At 37.2% G+C, this 20,551-nt stretch overlaps 2 protein-coding genes across 11 annotated transcripts in view; one reads left to right on the forward strand and one right to left on the reverse strand.

The window, feature by feature from the left end:
* Positions 1 to 20,551, reverse strand: part of LOC134678317 (gamma-aminobutyric acid receptor subunit beta) — a 555,578-nt gene that overhangs the window by 511,151 nt on the left and 23,876 nt on the right. For 9 of the 10 annotated variants that reach the window (XM_063536831.1, XM_063536830.1, XM_063536829.1 and 6 more), the window contains one exon: positions 17,104 to 20,490. The exons of the other annotated variant lie outside the window; for it this stretch is intronic. The gene's annotated coding sequence lies outside the window, so the exon portion shown is untranslated. Of the gene's footprint in view, positions 1 to 17,103; positions 20,491 to 20,551 lie in introns of those variants that run through there. 10 annotated transcript variants of the gene reach the window in all.
* Positions 3,501 to 12,307, forward strand: LOC134678937 (UDP-N-acetylglucosamine--peptide N-acetylglucosaminyltransferase 110 kDa subunit-like). Its single transcript, XM_063537693.1, has 7 exons — positions 3,501 to 4,245; positions 4,669 to 5,063; positions 6,139 to 7,364; positions 8,090 to 8,381; positions 8,848 to 9,028; positions 9,489 to 9,593; positions 12,023 to 12,307. The coding sequence occupies exons 1-7, from the start codon at positions 4,130 to 4,132 to the stop codon at positions 12,177 to 12,179; spliced, it is 2,472 nt and encodes an 823-aa protein (XP_063393763.1). The 5' UTR covers positions 3,501 to 4,129; the 3' UTR covers positions 12,180 to 12,307.

Consider the following 20,551-nt stretch of genomic DNA (forward strand, 5'->3'; position numbering starts at 1 on the left):
GAGTCGGGTCTGTGGTTACAGACACTACCATCCACAACTGTGGGCACATTGCTGGATAATACTACATTCCGTTTGGCCACATGTTTAAGAATAGGGGCATCAACAAACATACCCCACCGGTGCCAATGCGGAATTATGGTGGATAATCTGGGCCACCACGGCCTCTCATGCAGCCGTAGCGCTGGAAGGATCCCCCGCCACGCCAGCCTCAACGACGTCATCCGAAGGGCCCTTGTCAGTGCCAAGGTACCGGCGGTCCTCGAGCCCAACGGTCTGGCCAGGGTCGATGGCAAGAGGCCTGACGGAATGACGCTGGTGCCTTGGAGTATGGGACGGCCACTTGTCTGGGACGCTACGTGCGTTGATACCCTGGCGCCGTCCCATATTCCAGGCACCAAAGTTGGCGCTGGTGCGGCCGCATCCTCGGCCGAAAGCCTCAAACGCCGCAAATATGTCACACTAGGTAGTAGCTATATATTTGCGGCGTTTGGTGTGGAAACCTTGGGGCCGTGGGGACCTAGCGCGCGTCGCCACTATGGGGAGTTATCAAAGCGCCTCATAGAGGCCTCCGGTGACCAGAGGGCTGGCCTATATTTTGCCCAAAGGATCAGCATTGCCATCCAGCGGGGCAATGCGGCTAGCCTTCTGGGCACCCTACCTACGGACCATGACTTAGGGCAAATTTTTTATTTATAAGTTTTAGTGATTTGTTATAAAGTTGTAAAAATGTTATTAAATAAAATTACCCCCTATAAAAAAAGATATTTTAATATTGAATATTATTTTTTTAGTTACTGTCACCCATTGAGCATAATAGACTATTACAAAATAAGGAAATAAATCCAGAGCTTTCCACTTCCGGAAAATTCTAATCCCTCGACAAACTAGTTGCCTTCTTTTCTGATATAATTAGTGTTCAATTTAACAACTGTAGGCAATTGAGGCTAGATCCACTTATAATAAATCAGTGATGAATTGTCACTTAGATGGATTTATCACTTAGTTTTTTATTTGTATAACATAAATTACCAGAGATAAATAAATTTAACTACGCCTACGGAATTACGGATCCCAATATCGAGTTTAGTTGCATCAAGCGAAGATTGAAATACTTGAAGCCGCGTAATAGTTACTCAATCACCTGGCAGCGCGCCAGCGACTGATAATGTTAATTGTCGGTAAGAATACGTACCTAAAACATACTGAAATGTCTTCTGAACGATCAAAACCCGATGGCCGAGGTTCATTTCGGTCCGGAGATTGAAATTGTTTTAGGCACGCTGCCAAAATATCAAATAATTTAATTTTTAACAAAATACTGCTCATACTGGAAGTACTATTTATAACCCTCGCCAGTTTACCGCGCATCACTTAGAAATTAATGCAGTTTATTATAAAGTTCAAATAAATGGCGGAAGACGTTAAGTAAATTAATAAGTCTTGGCAAAAATAAAACGTGTGCATCAGCACATTGGAATTACATCTCTACTTACCATACCTTACGAGATAATAAATGATAAATAACATGTTGCGGTACATTACATGCTAATAAATCGCACAATAGTATAGGTGTAGTATCTATACGCGTACGGAAGTAATCACATGCCAGTGTAAATGAAACCCATAGTCCTTGGCAGTGCTTCTTGAATTTAATTATAACTAGTTACGTATCTGTCAAAACCGCTTGAAAGTTGGCAAGTGAGCGGCAAAGATCGCTAACAGAGCGGCAAAATTAGCTTATAACATTGAAAATTTTTGATGGCATGACGTTATATTATTTGGATAAATTAGCCTTAACCTCATTTAAAAGATTATCATTATTTTGTATGTCTTTACCCATCGGAGAACAGGTATTCTGGACATTTGAAGGCGAGCGCGGAGCCGACGCCAACTCTCAGTGACATTTATGACACTTTAATGAATTTTCATTACATACATATATATTACATATATATATTTATGTATGAGGTACACCAAGCAGATGCTAACTGTTCTCGCCTATGTCATGGGACTCACGCAGAGGTAGTAGCCATCAGGGTGTAAAGATTATTAAGAGTTGTTGGAATCTAAAATGAACTAGGTAGCGAGAACGCAGCTCTCGCGGTTCCACTCTTGACGGCTAGCTAAGGCAAGTGAGAGGCAGAGGGAAAACTTTTGGGTGACTTTGGAGCACTCGCTCATCGGAAAGGCAAGGTAAGGAAAGGCAGCTTGTGGTGAGCTGAGTAAGGACTCTGCTGCGATGCGATTTTGCTCACTGTTTTTAAGAAGCAAAGTACCTTTGTTCTATCTGCTGAGGTGAAAAATATTTTATAACTGTATGCATTCTTTAAATATATGATTACATCGTGTACCTATTAGCTAATTAATTAATGATCAGTAAAAATATGCATTATTAACGGAAACATACGGTCATATTCCTCAATAAAGAACAAATCCTTAAATAAAAAAATTGGATTTTGTTACGGAACAATGATGAAGGGACCGGCTCTTGTGAAATAAATATGACTATGTATGGGTTTTGTCCGGAAGGGTCCCGGTCCCGGCAGCCCGGCCTGTGTCACGAACTCGTCCTATATTCCCGTGCACAATACCCCAGATAAAACACAAAGACTTCGCACCCTTACTGATAAAGTTATTAAGTTAACGTCTAAGCTAAACTTACGTAGCCAGCTGCGTGCTAATAATAAAATATAATGTTGTATTAATATGGTAGTCATTATTAAGATAAACGTTTAAATATTTAGGATTGAGACAAAAAATTGTGTAGTTATAACTTTCTCCGCAACATCAGAGTAGGTAGGTTACCCACTACCCACGCCCATGGATGCATTAACGAGTATGCAGGGCTAAGTGAAGATTTAAAGCAATAATTTAATTATTACTTACAGCAGGAAGTTCCTAAATAGGTCACTAGGTTAACGGGGGATGGGGCAAGATTATATCATAATAATGGCAGGAAATGTCCTCGTGCGTTTCATAGAACTCTATTATGTTTCACAAAGTGAACAAAGACATTGTTAAGAGCGTGGAATAGGTTTGTTGAAGAGTTTTATCGCACGGATTATAGTGCAGCACTTAGAAAACAAATTTGACTTTTGCTTTTATAATATTTCTTTATTTTTAAATTTGTTAACATTTTAAAAATGTATATTATCATTAAAACTTAAATAATAATTAAATTATTATCGAGCCCTTATATAATTAACAAAGTAAGTCTGACTAAACATTTGATTATTATGAGTGACTGAGTAATTTATTTTTTCATTATAATGATTTTATAGGAATCCCTACGGGTAAGGTTACCTACCTTAAATATTTATGTTATGTACATATAGCAAGGACCCACATTATTTTAAAGCTTGCCGAACAATACAGGAATGTTCTTGTGTAGAATTTGGGTACGATCAGCAGAAGCTGAGCGTCTTGCGGTCGGCAGATTCAGGCGCGATGGGCTCGCGCTGCCTAGCGCGCGGCGGCGGGCGCCGCAGTCGCGCCCGGCGCCCACCGCGTCGCCACGCCGCTCGCTTCCACGCAAAATCGATACAAGCATGCCACATGCACGTTTTACTACCTCACCTAGACGTGTTATGGCTGTTTAAAAAGTTTTATCGCGCGGTTTTTTGATACTACATTCTACTTAATCCCAGTTCCTTTTTCGACAGTTTACCGCGCTCTTGACAGGTCCATGCCGCAACGTAAACAATACCAATATAAATCTTACGACTTAACAGCTGACTGGGGGAACAGCTGACTATTGTTATGTGGACATTACGGGCCTGTTATAACGATTTATAGCGATAAGTATTTTAAAACTGTGAAGTTTAATGTTGAATATGAAATTGAAATTTGTAAAGGAACACGAAAGTTACTTTTTTATGTGGTATTCTCTCACATCAAATCAATGGCGCGCGTAATCGCTTGGTGTGTCCGCCTGTTTAATAGACCGTTTGAGATATGCCTTTGATTTTGAGTTTATTAACGTAAACGAAGGCCGCGGTTTGCGTGGACGCGGACGCGGGAGTTGGCAGCGGCGCACGCGTCGCGGCGACGGCGCGTCATGCCCTGACTCGGAGTCGGGAGCGTGTGCTCCGCCAGTGCAGCCTTGTCCGTCGGAGGATATGTCCCTGTTATGGACTACCAATGCATCGTCGTGTATACGGTCATCAACATCGCTCCGCCGCGGTTCGACCAAAATGCGGAATTTTCCGATGGCTGTATCACGTGGCTTAAAAACAAAATCAAAAGGTCAGTGGCACTATTACTAGCCAAAACATTTTCAGTTTCTAAATTTACAGCTGCGGGTACTTCAAGGGGTTTAGATTATTTCATTATTATTTACTAATCATTATAGTTCCAGTTATCAACTTAGTTACAATTTATAATTTTTTTAGTTCAATATAATTTTGTAAACCTCGTAGATTGTTTTCTTGCTTGACTCTGATTAGTCTATTTTGTTTACAAATTTAGTAGGTATACCTACCTACTTAGTTATGAAACGGCAAATTCTTTTTTTTATTAAATTACTTGTAATTTAGACATGTTGTATAGTTCTTAATTGTAGTAATACATTAATTAGTAAATACTTAATTATTTATGTACAGATTCCCAAAAGAAGAAGTTAACTCCGAAATGACAACCAACGATAAGATGTTATCCGTATGCTTTCAGAACGGTAGCAGTCTATCTCCAATCTTTGAAGCTAACTCCCAACAATGGCTTAATTCACGGCAACCTTGCCTGCTCGTACTACAAACAAGGCTTAATAGATCTCGCAATAGACACATATAAGCGCGCCATAGAACTTCAGCCTAACTTTCCAGATGCCTACTGTAATCTAGCTAATGCTCTCAAAGAGAAAGGGCACGTCTTCGAGGCAGAAGAGTGCTATAACGTGGCTTTACGTTTATGTCCCTCTCATGTTGACACTCTAAACAATCTCGGCAATGTTAAGAGGGAGCAAGGAAGAATTGAAGAGGCAACTAAGTTATACTTAAGAGCTTTGGAAGTGTTTCCAAATTTTGCGGCCACTCATAGCAATTTGGCGTCTCTCTTACAGCAACAAGGTTCGTTAAAGTGTTTATTTGGTTATCAAATACATATTGGCGAATTGTTAATATAACTATACGTATTTCACATTGGTGTCTTTAATTAGACATCAGTGTATTTTATGAGCAATATATTTGAGCTGTATTTTGTACAGTAGCGGGAAATAATCTATCATATTGTTAGCAATGATTAGTTATTGCAGGTATTATAGCAATAATTAGTTATTGCAAGAATTCAAATGAATTCTTGAAGTTAGACCTTTTATCACGCAATCAATTTATTGTATATCATTATCAGCAACACAAGGATATTCGCACAAGAAAAGATTAAAAAATATGAAAAAATAATAGAACATTATTTTCCGCTAGGTACTTACGGTGTTAATATTGATAAAAATAAGTAAAATGACCTATGGTCTATGTTCGAATACTTATTTAAAAATACTTAAATACTAGTACGGACATATGCGATAGGTAGTATCATACGTAAATAAAAAAAATATATCCTTGATAAAAAAAAAACACTATAGTTTTGACCGTCTTCCCGCCGCCGTTTGATATTTTTTTTCTAACTATACCTAAACACTAGCAGTAGATATCGTAAAATTCAAAAGTGCATTATATTATAATTTGAAGCTTTAAAATATAGAAGCGACTGATATATTATTTTTTGCATTTACTTCTACTGAAATCTATTCAAATCAAATCAAATCAAATATCAAATAACATTTATTATCAGGCAACTAAGGCCCATAGATACATACCTTACAAACTAACATATACATACAATAGAAAAAAATCTAATGCCTGATATATTTAATTTACTACTTTTAATGTGTCGTACGCTAACATTAATAAACGGCTGCTAGTCACGGAGAGATTTTATCTGTGATTAACAATATTTCTTATATACTTGGTCAAGCAAATCTTGTCAGTAGAAAAAGGTGCGAAATTCAAATTTTCTATGGGACGATAACCCTTCGCGCCTACATTTTTAAAATTTGCCGCCTTTTTCTACTGACAAGATCTGCTTGACGCAGTATAGTAACTACGTATTTATTTAATTGTGCCTAATTATAAGTATTACTTACAGGGAGGTTGAAAGAGGCATTAGCGCATTATAAACAAGCTATAAATATACAGCCAAAGTTTGCCGATGCTTACAGTAACATGGGTAACACATTGAGAGAAATGCAAGATATAAATGGCGCTCTTGCTTGTTTCAGAAAAGCTATCGATATCAATCCTACTTTTGCTGATGCGCATTGCAACTTGGCGAGTATTTACAAAGATTTGGGTATTATTAATAATGCAATTGAATCATATGAAAATGCCTTGAAACTTAAACCGAACTTTCCTGACGCTTATTGCAATTTAGCACATTGTTTGCAAATCATTTGCAATTGGGATGGCTATAATGAACGAATGCAGAACATTTTAGCGATAGTTAAAGATCAATTAAGTAATGAAAAATTACTTTCTGTACACCCACATCATTCCATTTTATACCCTTTGTCGAACGAAACCCGGAAAGAAATTGCCGCCCGACATGCTACCTTGTATGTTGACAAAGTAAACATGTTAGAAAAAATAAAATTTAACTTCCCAACAACATTGCATGGGAGGTTGAAAATTGGTTATGTGAGTAGTGATTTTGGTAATCACCCCACGTCACATCTCATGCAATCGATACCAGGACTGCACGACTCCAGACGGGTCGAAGTATTTTGTTATGCTTTAAATCCAGATGATGGAACCACATTCCGTAGTAAGATTAAGGAAGAATCTGAACATTTTGTTGATTTATCTTCGGTCACATGTAATGTTATAGCGGCTAAGAAAATATATGGGGATGGGATTCATATATTGGTCAACATGAACGGATATACTAAGGGAGCGAGGAATGAAATATTTGCATTGAGACCAGCACCTGTTCAAGTGATGTGGCTGGGATACCCCGGTACCAGTGGAGCAAATTACATGGATTACATAATTACTGACGAAACATCATCCCCTATATCATCAGCCGAATATTTTAGTGAAAAATTAGCTTTTATGTCACAAACTTATTTTATCGGTGACCATATGCAAATGTTTCCTCATTTAAAAAATCAATTCAAAGTAAAGGGTGACGATGAAAGATATGAAGGTACCGTTGCAATAATCAATTCTCCCGAAAACTTAATTGAACCACTTCTAGTAAAGGAAGAGAACGAAGTTGTACAGTTTGAGAAATATTCACCCATTCAAGTGCTTACGAGAGAAGTATACATTCCAAATAAGATTATTGAAGTTTTAAATACTTCTCATCAATCGCAGGTGCGTAACTATTGGCAATGTGAAATATGTTAATTATAATAAATTGATAATAATAGATTTAAGATTCCATTTTCCAACACTATTTAGTTATTCTCTTTCCCTCCAATTTTTAATCCAATTGGATAATGACATATATATTTATTGGAATATAACAGGACACTTGGGGAAATTTCTTATATAATCTTCTACGATTTTGAATACCTACCTAATTATCCTGGAGGACTGACTAGAGAAGGGATCAACATCTTATCTTTTGATATTCAGAATTTTCATACTACTTGACCAGACCAGGGTCAAATATTAGAGTTCCGTACCCAAAGGGTAAAGCGAGACCCTATTATTTACTAAGACTCTGCTGTCCGTCCTCCGTCCGTCTGTCACCAGGCTGTATCTGACGAACCGTGATAGCTAGACAGTTGAAATTTTCACAGATGATGTATTTCTGTTGCCGCTATAACAATAAATACTAAAAACAGAATAAAATAAAGATTTAAGTGGGGCTCCCATACAACAAACGTGATTTTTGACCGAAGTTAAGCAACGTCGGGCGGATCAGTACTTGGATGGCTGACCGGTTTTTTTTTGCCTTTTTTTTGCATTATGGTACGGAACCCTTCGTGCGCGAGTACGACTCGCACTTGCCCGGTTTTTATTTTATGTGTTACTTTGTTTAAAGTAAAAAATCGTAGTTTTAATAAATTTATTGAAATGCAGTTTATTTTTAGGTATTTATCAAAGATATGGCAATATACAGTGGAGTTTCGATAAATAATAACAACAAAAAAGTTGCATCTGGTGAAGAGATCCTACAAAATGTCATATTTACATCGAGGATGCAGTACAATCTCCCAGAAGATGCAATTGTGTATTGTAACTTTAATCAGTTGTACAAGGTCGATCCAGGGGTTATGAGCATGTGGGTACAAATATTAAAGGAAGTACCAAAAAGTGTTCTTTGGCTTTTAAGTTTTCCTGCTGCTGGGGAACCAAATATAAGAAAAGCTGCAGAAGATTTAGGTAAAAAATATGATTGAACAAAACAATTTTATTAATTAAATGACATACACTAAAGCAATATATTAGCAATAGGGAGTATTACTGCAATGTTTTGCCGCCAGAGTGCAGCCCTAGCACAAACTGTAAACCATAGAGTAGGTAACTTTACGATGCCTTTACGATATACAGTTTATTTGTGGAGTTTATTGACAAGTTTTGATAGAATATTTGTTACGAAATGTTGACAGTGACACCACACAAGGCGGTTTGCTTACTGTTTGTGCTGGTGGCGCCCCCTACGCAGAGTTTTGCGTGATATTCCCTCTTTGCTTAACGAAAACAAACCGATTGACTAGTTTCTTTTATTAACACCCACTATCTGCAAAACTGTGTCACTCATATGTGAGACGTTTAACAATAAGATATATCATATTTTGTTAAAAACTGTCTGTCGTCAGTCACGTTAAAAATATATTACGCTTTGCAGGTTTAGAGCCAGGTAGAATTATTTTTACAAAAATCGCATGTAAAGAGGAGCACGTGCGCCGCGGGCAGTTGGCGGATATTTGTCTGGATACGCCTCTGTGCAACGGGCATACCACGGCCATGGACGTGCTGTGGGCTGGCACTCCGCTGGTCACTATGCCCGGAGATACCCTAGCGTCAAGGTAAGCATCTGGTGCGCTTATCCTGAGGTACCTATGGTATCTGTGTGCAACGTCACATTTTTTGTGACAGGAAAATTTCTATAGACATTACCTGTATCCATATGTTGCGTACGGAGACCAAGCGGCCTTGTAGTGTTCATATTAATGAAAATCTGTAAAGAAGGAGGAAAGTCTGGTTACTGGTCAATGAAGCTTCGCAGGGCTTCATATACCTAATTATTTTATGAAGAATTTAATTTTGAAGGGTCACTACATTATTTCAGACATTCCAGTATTTTTATATGGTACGTAAATGTTGTCTTCGGTTACCGCGATAGTTACTCATGAAATAAAACTATTGAAATATATAACCCGTTTCAATAGTTTTATTTCATGGTACGTAATTTTTTTTAATGTTTCTACAATAACTTCATATTTATTTATCGTTTGTTTAATCGATGTCATTTTTATCTTCTTCCAGAGTGGCTGCATCGCAATTGAAAACATTAAACTGCCCAGAACTGATTGCAAACAGCAAGATGGATTACGTTAACATTGCAGTAAAATTAGGATTAGATTACAAATAGTAAGTATATTTTAATAAAAATAAATTGGAGCGTTATGGTAACATTCCATTTCTGTCCGCAGCTGCACTACTAGCTACTAGTACTAAAGTTGTACTAAACGCGTCGGTGTTATTGTCAATTTCCATAGTAAAATGAACAGTAGTAGTGCAGCTGTCGTTGGAAATGGACTGTCCTGTGGAACCTTAACCTTGAGCGAGATGGAAGTCCGGGAGCGCGGATATCGTGTGTTTTTAATTTTAAGTTTATGTGTTTTATAGATAACAAAGTAATTCCTGAGTACCCTCAATCATAATATTGCTCATGCACATTTGGAGAATTAAATTTCACGTGTTTAACTTTTGTCATACTTTATTAAGTATAATTTTTATAGTGCATTTGAAACCTATGGTCGTTAATTTTTTTCTATAGAGCCAAAGTCGAAAACTCAGGATTGGAATCGCTGAAGTCTCTCACTCTTTTGGTATACTTTTGTTATTATTATTTGATTAGCGATATACGTGTCCCAAAATTCAACGATAAGCTGGCACCAGAAGATGAACCTGCTCTCATGACTACTCGAGGAAAAATAATAAAATAAAATTTAATAAAATATTGAAAAATTAAAGACTAGGGGGCCGATTTTTGAATTTCGTTCACTCGATTTCGTCACTCGAAAATCGGTGGAAAACGACGAAATGCTAATTTTTGAAATACGAGCGATCGAAATTTGGAATCTAGTGGTATTGACCACTCGATTTCAATTCTATTAGTAGAATTTAAACGCCTAGTAGTGGAGATATCATTTAACGAAATACACGAAATCGAGTGGTCGAATTTCAAAAATCGGCCCCTAGGTCGTTAAAAATACCACTTGGGGGTGTCATTTTCATTTTTTTTTGTAAATTCATAATAAAGGCCCTGCCAGGATAAGCTAAGTGAGTCTGCCCCCAGCGAGTTTTGGCTTGTAATTTTTTTTATTGATTTGTCTTTCTTTTAGTATCGAGTATGCCAAATTTCAGCTCCCCAAACTTTATAGTTAAATAATAAAAAAAAAATCATGTAAAGATATCTCCATGTTCTCCCTCAGCCAAAATATTGAAAAAAAAAAACATATTATAGGACGTTGGTGGGTGTATTACCAGTGAAAAAATTAGAGCGGTCTCTAACGTGACAGTAAAAGAAAAAATATCTGAAAAGTTTAATTGGATTTTTTTTAGGGTTCCGTGCCCAAAGGGTAAAACGGGACCCTATTACTAAGACTTCGCTGTCCGTTCGTCCGTCCGTCCGTCTGTCACCAGGCTGTATCTCACGAACCGTGATAGCTAGACAGTTGAAATTTTCACAGATGATGTATTTCTGTTGCCGCTATAACAACAAATACTAAAAACAGAATAAAATAAAGATTTAAATGGGGCTCCCATACAACAAACGTGATTTTTGACCAAAGTTAAGCAATGTCGGGAGGGGTCAGTACTTGGATGGGTGACCGTTTTCTTTTTGCTTTTTTTTGTTTTTTTTTTTTTTTGCATTATGGTACGGAACCCTTCGTGCGCGAGTCCGACTCGCACTTGCCCGGTTTTTTCTATGACATAATGAAAATATAATTATGGTCATTTAATCATCTTTATTAAATGTACAATATATGCCAAGCTCGTTAAAATAGGTTGACTAGAAAAGAAAATATTGAAGAAAGATCATATTTCGTTTTTTTTTATTATTTAACTATAAAGTTTGGGGAGCTGAAATTTGGCATACTCGATACCTACTAATAGAAAGACAAATCAATAAAAAAAATTACAAGCCAAAACTCGCTGGGGGCAGACTCACTTAGCTTATCCTGGCAGGGCCTTTAGAAGTATTTTTCTTTTTTTTAGGGTTCCGTACCCAAAGGGTAAAACGGGACCCTATTACTAAGACTCTGCTGTCCGTCCGTCCGTCCGTCCGTCCGTCTGTCCGTCCGTCCGTCCGTCTGTCACTAGGCTGTATCTCACGAACCGTGACAGCTACACAGTTGAAATTTTCACAGATGATGTATTTCTGTTGCTGCTATAACAACAAATACTAAAAACAGAATAAAATAAAGATTTAAGCGGGGCTCCCATACAACAAACGTGATTTTTGACCGAAGTTAAGCAACGTCGGGCGGGGTCAGTTCTTGGATGGGTGACCGTTTTTTTTTTGCCTTTTTTGCATTATGGTACGGAACCCTTCGTGCGCGATCCGACTCGCACTTGCCCGGTTTTTATTTTTCGAGAGTAGTCATGAGCAGGTCCATCTTCTGGTGCCAGCTAATCGTTTGATTTTGGAACACGTGGTATGTGTAAGTTTAGGTTTAGTATGTCAAACAGGGTTTTTATTTGCCAAACAATAATATTCTTACGACAACAATCAAGCTTGAACTAAAATTCTAGTCTTCTTATGTTTAATCACGTTTTCTCTCTTATTTCAGCCGACGATACGTGCGCGCGAAAGTCTCCGAGTCTCGCTTCAGCAGTACTTTATTCGACTGTAAGCATTACGCGCGCGGATTGGAGTCTTTATATGATAAAATGTGGAAGCAATATCAGAATGGCGAGGAACCAATCCATATGAAAGCGTTTACATAAATCATTTTTCAAGTGTTACACGCATTCGGGAAAACGGTAATTCAATATATCTTAAAAATTGGGCAGTAAATAGTGCTCTTGCTATGCAACTTCTTTTTTAATAACAAAAAGGTATTTTCAGCACGCCAGCTGGTAAAGACAGTGCAATGAGGAAGTTGCGTTTTATCCACATTTGTGACAAAGTAATTGAATGCAATTTTGAGATGTTGAATTTGAAATGATAAATATTAAATAACGTTCATTTAAAGAAAGATCATTTGATGTTGTTTTATATTTTACAGTAGGTAATATTTTCCTCGCGTTGGTGAGATGTAAAATTTTTTGCTTTAGTCGGTGGCCAAATGTGCTTAACCGTCGTGCCTTGAAACCCTCGCAACTCTCATGATTCCACTTTTCGGACCGCTAGCTTCGCTCGCGGTATCAATATTAGCACGAGGTTAAACAACAACTTTGCCTCCTTGTAAAACAAATAACTATTAAGTATGAGGTCATGTAAGTGTTCAGTAATTTTCTAGCCTGTCATGTGATCTAAAATTTAAAATCGGTATATTTATGTAAGAAAGATAATTTAAATTGGTCTAGAATTTTGTCAGATTCAAATTGTAATAATATAATATAATAGTCGAGTGGGGGATGTAGGGGACTATCGGGCAGTTGGTAAGCTCGGGCACCCCTTGTAAATCGTCCAGCAAGCCTATTATGGATCGCTTTATCCACATTTATCCACGTGATAAAACAACTGTCACTTTTTAACTCTGCGGGATAGAAAGAGACGGACACCGTTTTATCACGCTGTCACGTAGACAAATACGACCATCATATCCGTACTGATTAACAAAAGGTGCCCGACCCTCCCGACTGCCCAATATGCCCCGACCTACTTACAATAACCGCTTTATTTATACAAATAATTCATGTAATATGCGATTTTTTCGATATTGATCTCCAAATGTAAGTTCATATAAACGGTTAACATTCAACCATAAAAAAAAGGTGCATTGACGTTTTGGTACACGTTTATCAATCATTATACATATAGCATTTATCGGGTCAAAACTTAAGAGGGCTGTACTTAAGTTTTTACCTGATAATCTCTCGTGTGATGTGTGTCTGTCTGTACCGTTACAGTAAATTTTGTAGTATATACATTTATGCTTAATTTTATCATTACATTTTAATGGACACACACAAGATAAAAATTTTTTAGATACCTAAGTAAATAATGAGGTTTCATAACCATATGTTAAATTAGTATGGAAAGCGAGTACAAACACCGCACTGCAATTTGGATTGAAAAAAATGGATTCTACTAAGGTATGGTTTACCTATGGATAGCTCACATTTAAATCTAGGCCTCCGTCCAGAAAAATCCATTTCACAAAGAGATTATTATATATGTACATAATGTGAATCTAATCATTGTTAAATATCGGGGGGCACGGCAGTGCCCCCGCCAAGTCGAGCGCGAAGCAAACACTGCCGTACCATATTTACTGGAACCATTTCGCCGCATTTTCAGGCCCCTATTTGAGAACCTCTGGATAAGACCAGAACGAAGAAATCTTGGTCATCCAGTAAGCTATAATCACATACTTAAAATCCAAAATTTCAAGTCTGTAGGTCATTTAGTTCCGAAGTTAAGCGAAAGCAAAGTTTCGCATTTATGAAACTCACTCATGATCATCAGAATAGAACTAGTACTTCCCATAAACTCAGAGAGCTGAAATTTGGTACAGAGTTAGGGTTTAATGGCCACATAAAGGGAAAGCCTAAAAATATTGCAATATCAGTCACGTTTTAAAGATCTAAGAACTGCATAAGTAAGTTTGTAATCCCATATAAATATATGATATTACAAAGTTACTGTTGCAGTTCCTACAAATACTTAGTAGGTAAAGTAAAGTAAAGGTACTCTACGATGTACGATGTGAGTATGAATGAAGATATGTTTAGTTATGATATGTGAATACATAGTATGGGTATGAGTACCCGAAAAGGAGGACTGCCTACAAAAAGAGATGAGATCCCATCAAAAACATTACATGTAAAAAGGTGCAAGTCTCGCAACGCTTTTACTACAAAAAAGTTTTGAGATGTAATGTGAAACCAAGTCGGTTATTTTAATCAGTGCCAGGGGGTGTTAAAACCGTATCAATAAGATATCTTTAATTTGTAATACGTATAATGACTTGGCCATCGCACGGCTGCATAATGACAAAAGGATCATCGTCACCTATTAAAAATAATTCTAATTGAACACAACGCTAGCGCTAATTGCAGTTTGAGCATTACACATATTTACGAGTACGGTACGAGTAAAGCATTATGTGCGATTGCCAAGTCATTATATGATGATTAGTGACGGATTACTGATTATTATTTAATTATTAGATTTAATGAATGGGCAATACGAAAAACTGTTGCTACTGTACAAGAATCAGAACCGGAAAAAAAGAAAAGAAAGATTTGTAATAATAAAAAAAACTACTCCTAAAAAGAAAAAAAATGTGTTAAATAAGAAAATCTAATAAAATAAATCAATATGCCCACGTTTCTACAAAAAGAAGTGAAATCCCACCAAAAACATTCTGTAAAAAACTAGCCAAGTCTCGATGGAGCTGCTTGTTTATCTCTAAAAAGTAATGAAATCTAGACAAAGTCGTGCCAAGTCTAAGGTTCCTTACTGCGATTTCTTTATTATTATAGTTAATGTTGTGTGACTTGGCCGTTGAAGGGTACACAAGGGTACAAAACCAGGTGCTCCATGACACCATTGCACCAATCTGCCATTGCACCAAAAAGAAGTGTTTGTTTCAGGCTCGCCCATACATAAGTATTATTGAAATACGCAGCTTTATCAAGCCTACAATTGACTGGTTATTGAATCAACGTTTTCCAAGTGGCAATTTTCCATCGTCAATGGGTAGCGGTTCTGGCGACAGATTGGTGCAATGGTGTCACGGAGCACCTGGTTTTGTACCCTTGTGTACCCTTCAACGGCCAAGTCACACAACATTAACTATAATAATAAAGAAATCGCAGTAAGGAACCTTAGACTTGGCACGACTTTGTCTAGATTTCATTACTTTTTAGAGATAAACAAGCAGCTCCATCGAGACTTGGCTAGTTTTTTACAGAATGTTTTTGGTGGGTTTCATCTTCAGTATAATGCATATTTATATTTATCGAGAGTGTTATTTCAATATACCTAGTATAAATGAGACCCGAGTTTTTTGAAAAATTTGCGCAAGCCATGAAATTGGCAGCGTACCGTAGATGGCCTCATATAGCCATATCACAATGGCCATACGGTAACGCCGTACAGCGCCATCTATCTACTAATTTGTCAATTATGTGGTTACAATATACTGCACTAATTTACGAGAGTTTCAAGAGTTTGTCTATGCTTTTACCATTCCTAATTGGTTCTTGAAGGCGCTTGGAATACTAGGTAGTGGATCAACTTTTTCTTGCAGTTATTCCTCATGCTCAATTAAAAGTGCCTTCGAGGGAGTGTAATAGGGAGCGTGTATGAGCTGTAAACGGCAGCACAGAAGAAGATTCTAATAAGATATTATGATAAGCATTACCTAGTGGCTTAAGCCATCTAGTGATGGCTGACTACTATGCGAAATAAGTAGAGCCAACGTGAAGACCTGCTCAGAAGCGTGAATTGTTTTCGCTTTCGATTCAGGTCACGAGATGGCAGAGCCTCCAACATAGTCTCTACTGTGATAATATCTCTATACGCCTTACTACTGTACAGAGATCCTTTGAAAATCTAATCTCTTACGCCGCGCATGTCTGTATACGCATCAATATATGTGTGTAAGTTCTTCAGGGCAGGTTATTGGCAATAGCTAAAGCGTTTATAAGTTGAAACTGACAAGCACATTACTTTCAATTGGGACCGGCAGTTTAAACTTTTCGTCATCGCGTTGCTAACGGAACTGAGGCTAGTCAGTACACTGTAGACTGTCAAACTTCAGCCGCGGGACGATGTAATTAACTAATTACATTCGGGGTGGGCTGGATCGTGATCGTTCTGTATGATAATATTATACTTATTCTGTGGTTGAGGAGTACTCCCTTACGATGGCATTACTGTTCCATTATTAGAGGTGACTAACGCCATGGGATACTTCACAGTAGCGTGTCGCAACACAAACTAAATTCGTCTCTCGTTTCGAAATGCGTTGAAAAATGTAATACCTAACCTAAATCAATGCTGATAACTACTTGTCCAGTAGACTCGAGGCGGACGGATTTATAGGTACTTATATAAGTGCGTATTATTCAACTTTGCTGAAATGCATATGCTTAGAGATTTATGTATTTGTATGAAATATTGTCGTTATGCTCCCTCATCTCCAATTCTCCCTCAATTGCTCAAAAGTTAGCTGGAAGAGATCCCTAAGAAGGATAAATTCGCTACTAATTATGTGTGATGTGCGGTGTTTCCTGGTGAAGAAATATAAAAATAATTATTTCTTTTTTGTACAATATAGTGTTGTATTACTACAACTACTTACCGAAGTACAGTCCGACAAGAAATTGTGGAAATTTATTGAGGGTGCCACTGAGCCTCAACAGGAATGCATGATGCACACATACATAAATACATGTATTAAAAGGTGTTTGTAGTTTCGTTATTGTGTAGGTATGTCCCGTCCCTCATGGCATACGCATCTGGCATGTGGCAACTCTATAGAATATTTGCTTTGAGACCTTAAATATTAAGAGAGATATGTAGGTAGTAGATACTAAGTAAGTACCTAGGCAGGCAAAATCAAAACACATGTTTGAAAAATGATTTATTTTTCTTTATTATTTTACATAATATTTATCGTTCATAAGTATACATAAATACTATGGTGTCGGTAATAATAAATATTTTAAATACAAAACTGATTTCACGTCTTTCTTTATTTTGATAAGTTTACATTCCCATTTCGTGTAGTCAGCATCTATCCGATTGGAAACCAATGCAGTTTACTGGGAGAGGTGTAGATTACAAAACAACTTAGTGACCTACTCGACACGTTTATAAAGCGTACACATGGATTAGTCGTTCACGGGCTGTTGTGACGCGACTTTCGTGGGCGCGCGGGCGCAATGATTCCTTCAACGAGGGACTTTACTACAACAATCAATACAGCTGGAAATTTTGCAGAATTATAGTGGAGCACATAGGTTAGGTATATAAAATCATCCAGGTTAATATCTGTAGGCACAACTGGTCCATTTAATCTATAGTCTGTATCCATAGTCTCAGTAATCCATATGATTCTGCAAAATGTCTGCCACCACAGAAGCACCGTAGAGCGTGAGTATAAAACCCCCGGTAACCGGGATTCAAGCCGGCGGCATCTTAGACTGAATGCACGTCACCATTGTTTATCAACATTATTTCTTATGTTTACGGAAAGCACATTGTTTTCATTCTATCGTTTCATTATTGATTTAGAATTTATATCCTTATTACAGCATCGTTGTAATTAAACACTACATTTCAATCTACAGTCATAGTTTATCGCTATAATATATATACGTATGTATGTATATATTTCTTTTAACATCTACTTTGTATGTTGCTTGGTGTTAATGAGTCAATGGGACACTGCTAATTTTTGATTAATTATTGTTATTATGTATCTAGGCGAGATGTTATGTATGTTCTAATAACGAACTTCTAGGTTATTAATTTGTGGTGACGTTGTTATTTTTATTTTACGAGTTTAAGTGGGTTTAATTTGTTAAGGTTACACAAGTATATGCACTGTTTGTATTGGAATGGAGAAAAGCGGCGGTGCGCAGTTCATACCGAAACGTGCTACGTATTAAAAAATAGTGCGAAGTACCGAATATGTAATACAACTTTTATATTATGTACGCGTTTGAATGAAAAAGGTTACTTTTTAAGTGAGCACTGATGTTAAGTGATAATTTCTAAATAAACTACAATTCGTATGGTTCTTGCAACCAAATTATAATTTATTATTATAAAAATTGTGCAGAGGGTATTTATTATATCTAAGGTTTAAAGTGAAAGTATTGTTAGTGACTTGGTTTAAATTAGGTATAGTTTGTGAGATCCGTCGAACGTATTTAAAAGACGATTGCTAAATTTATACTTACGTATCTACCCTATACGAAAATGTCGTTATTGTGTTCTTACCAAACTTAAATTACATACTATTTTGTATGTTTTTATAAGACACGAAATCTACAGGTTGAACTGTAGGTAAGTACTGGTAATTATTGCTATTGTAAACTTCTTTAGAATTTATGTTGCATTGGAGACTATAAATACTACTATCAATTCAGTCGCCCTTGATACACCTGCACCCCTAACGCATGTGCGCCGCGATAGCTTGTCGCGCGACAACTGACTACTGCTCTCTTTATAATTAATCCATTTCGTCATCGCTACGCCACGCAAGTGTTCTAGGGGTGCCAAAATTATTTATTGCTTTATTACTTGCAGGGTCAAATCATGGATCGGGGGCCGTTTTTTGAATTTCGATCGCTCGATTTCGTCACTCGAAATTCGGTGAAAACGGCGAAATTCTAATTTTTGAAATTCGAGCGATAGATATTGGGAATCTAGTGGTATTGACCACTAGTTTTCAATTCTATTATCTAGTAGAATTTAAATGCATAGTAGTGGAGATATTATTGAATGAAATACACGAAATCGAGCGGTCGAATTTCAAAAATCGGCCCCCAAATCGTAATCAGTTGATGTGTCCTTTACCGTACTGAAAACGGGAAGGGAAAACAGCAATTGGAAGTAGATTCATATACCTAATCGGGATTCATACATAATTGATTTCTGGATTTAAGTTGATCGCATTTAAAATATAGGTAGGTACCTACATTGAAACCTTCCAAAAAGCGTAAACACTTTTTTACATTATGCAGTGTAGGTATTTGCCACGGAATGAGGCAACGAATGGGTTTCATTCGCCATCTTAGCCTCGTTTTGATGGTAGACTTATGGCAAAGGAATCATTAGCGGCATGCTTATTAAAACGAATTCATTCCAGGAGTACAATCAATCCCATCAATATCGGAGCTTTATTTCTCCACATGAAAAATGTACTGCAAAGGTCTTCCGAGCAACTTTTCATATTTTTCCCGATGTCTACAATTTTCTAAAATAATGTTTACTATTGACTGATTCTATTATTCCATTTAGTGTCATTTCCATCAAAACTGATATAAAATTACTTTAAAGTATCAAGTAATCGCTTAATTTTTATAATACCGTTTAGAAAATATTGATATATCTTTTGAAGCGTACTTAATAAATCAATTTGTGAAGGAAACGTTGAATTAGATTCGTACAGTCAGACACTAAACCATGCCAGCTGGGCACTTCAGACTTGGCGCGCCACGTCGTGGCTCGAAAGTACTCGGCACGGTTCGGCAGCTGACTCTAGAACGAACATTTGTACTTCTGGTACTTGAGGAGTGCTACCTTTGTTATTGTCGCCCCTCTTCTGCATGTCGCGTTCGCCAATAGTTTATTAGTTCAATAGCCTAAAAAAATTGACTTGACTAGCGTCACTTATTGAGCACATAAACTATATCCTCTCGGGCAGACCGGCAGACTGTACACGTTAATTACCTAGCGTTCTTTTACTTATTAAAAAAAATTATATAACACGAAACTTATAAATATAACATATTAGTCAAAAAACAAATATCATTTAAGCAGTCACTCCCCAAATGAACGCAGGTTATCCTAAGTGAAATCTATGCAGTAAATATATTTTTCCAAATACGTAGACAAATGAACAATCTCAAAAAATCTGTTACTAACATCAAAATATACTTTTTAATGAGCTTAGGTTATCTATGTTTTAGTTTTATACACGGAGTTATATTATACACTTCATTTAGTAAATACATGAGGCAAAGTGTTCCTATTTATTTTCTGAGCAATTCATATTATATAAGGTACCTACATACGACGTCGTGATAATGCTAAAATATCATCCGTTGTTTTACCTACTTATTACTAAGTATCCGACTGACTTTGACTAGCATATTGCACAGTAGGTATTTTTTTTTACTTTTAGGCAAGTACTCTTTGGTGGATTATTGTTTTAGAACTTCGATACAATTTTCTATGTTCGATAGAATATACAAATACAGGAAAGGTGGCTACTTGTCGGGATCATATAGGCCCGCGGTGCGTCACCGCGCCATGTCACCTCTCGGGCGTCTACGGCCGCGGGCCGGCCTTGTACTCTGCATCGTCTATACTGCATCTAGTCAACAACCGGCTATCAGTTGCCGGAACCTCCGCCCCGACTACATACTGCACCTAGCAGTGGCGGCGCGTCAAAAATATCCATAGGCAA

This window comes from Cydia fagiglandana, chromosome Z, assembly GCF_963556715.1.
Source record: "Cydia fagiglandana chromosome Z, ilCydFagi1.1, whole genome shotgun sequence".
NCBI classification, from domain to species: domain Eukaryota; kingdom Metazoa; phylum Arthropoda; class Insecta; order Lepidoptera; family Tortricidae; genus Cydia; species Cydia fagiglandana.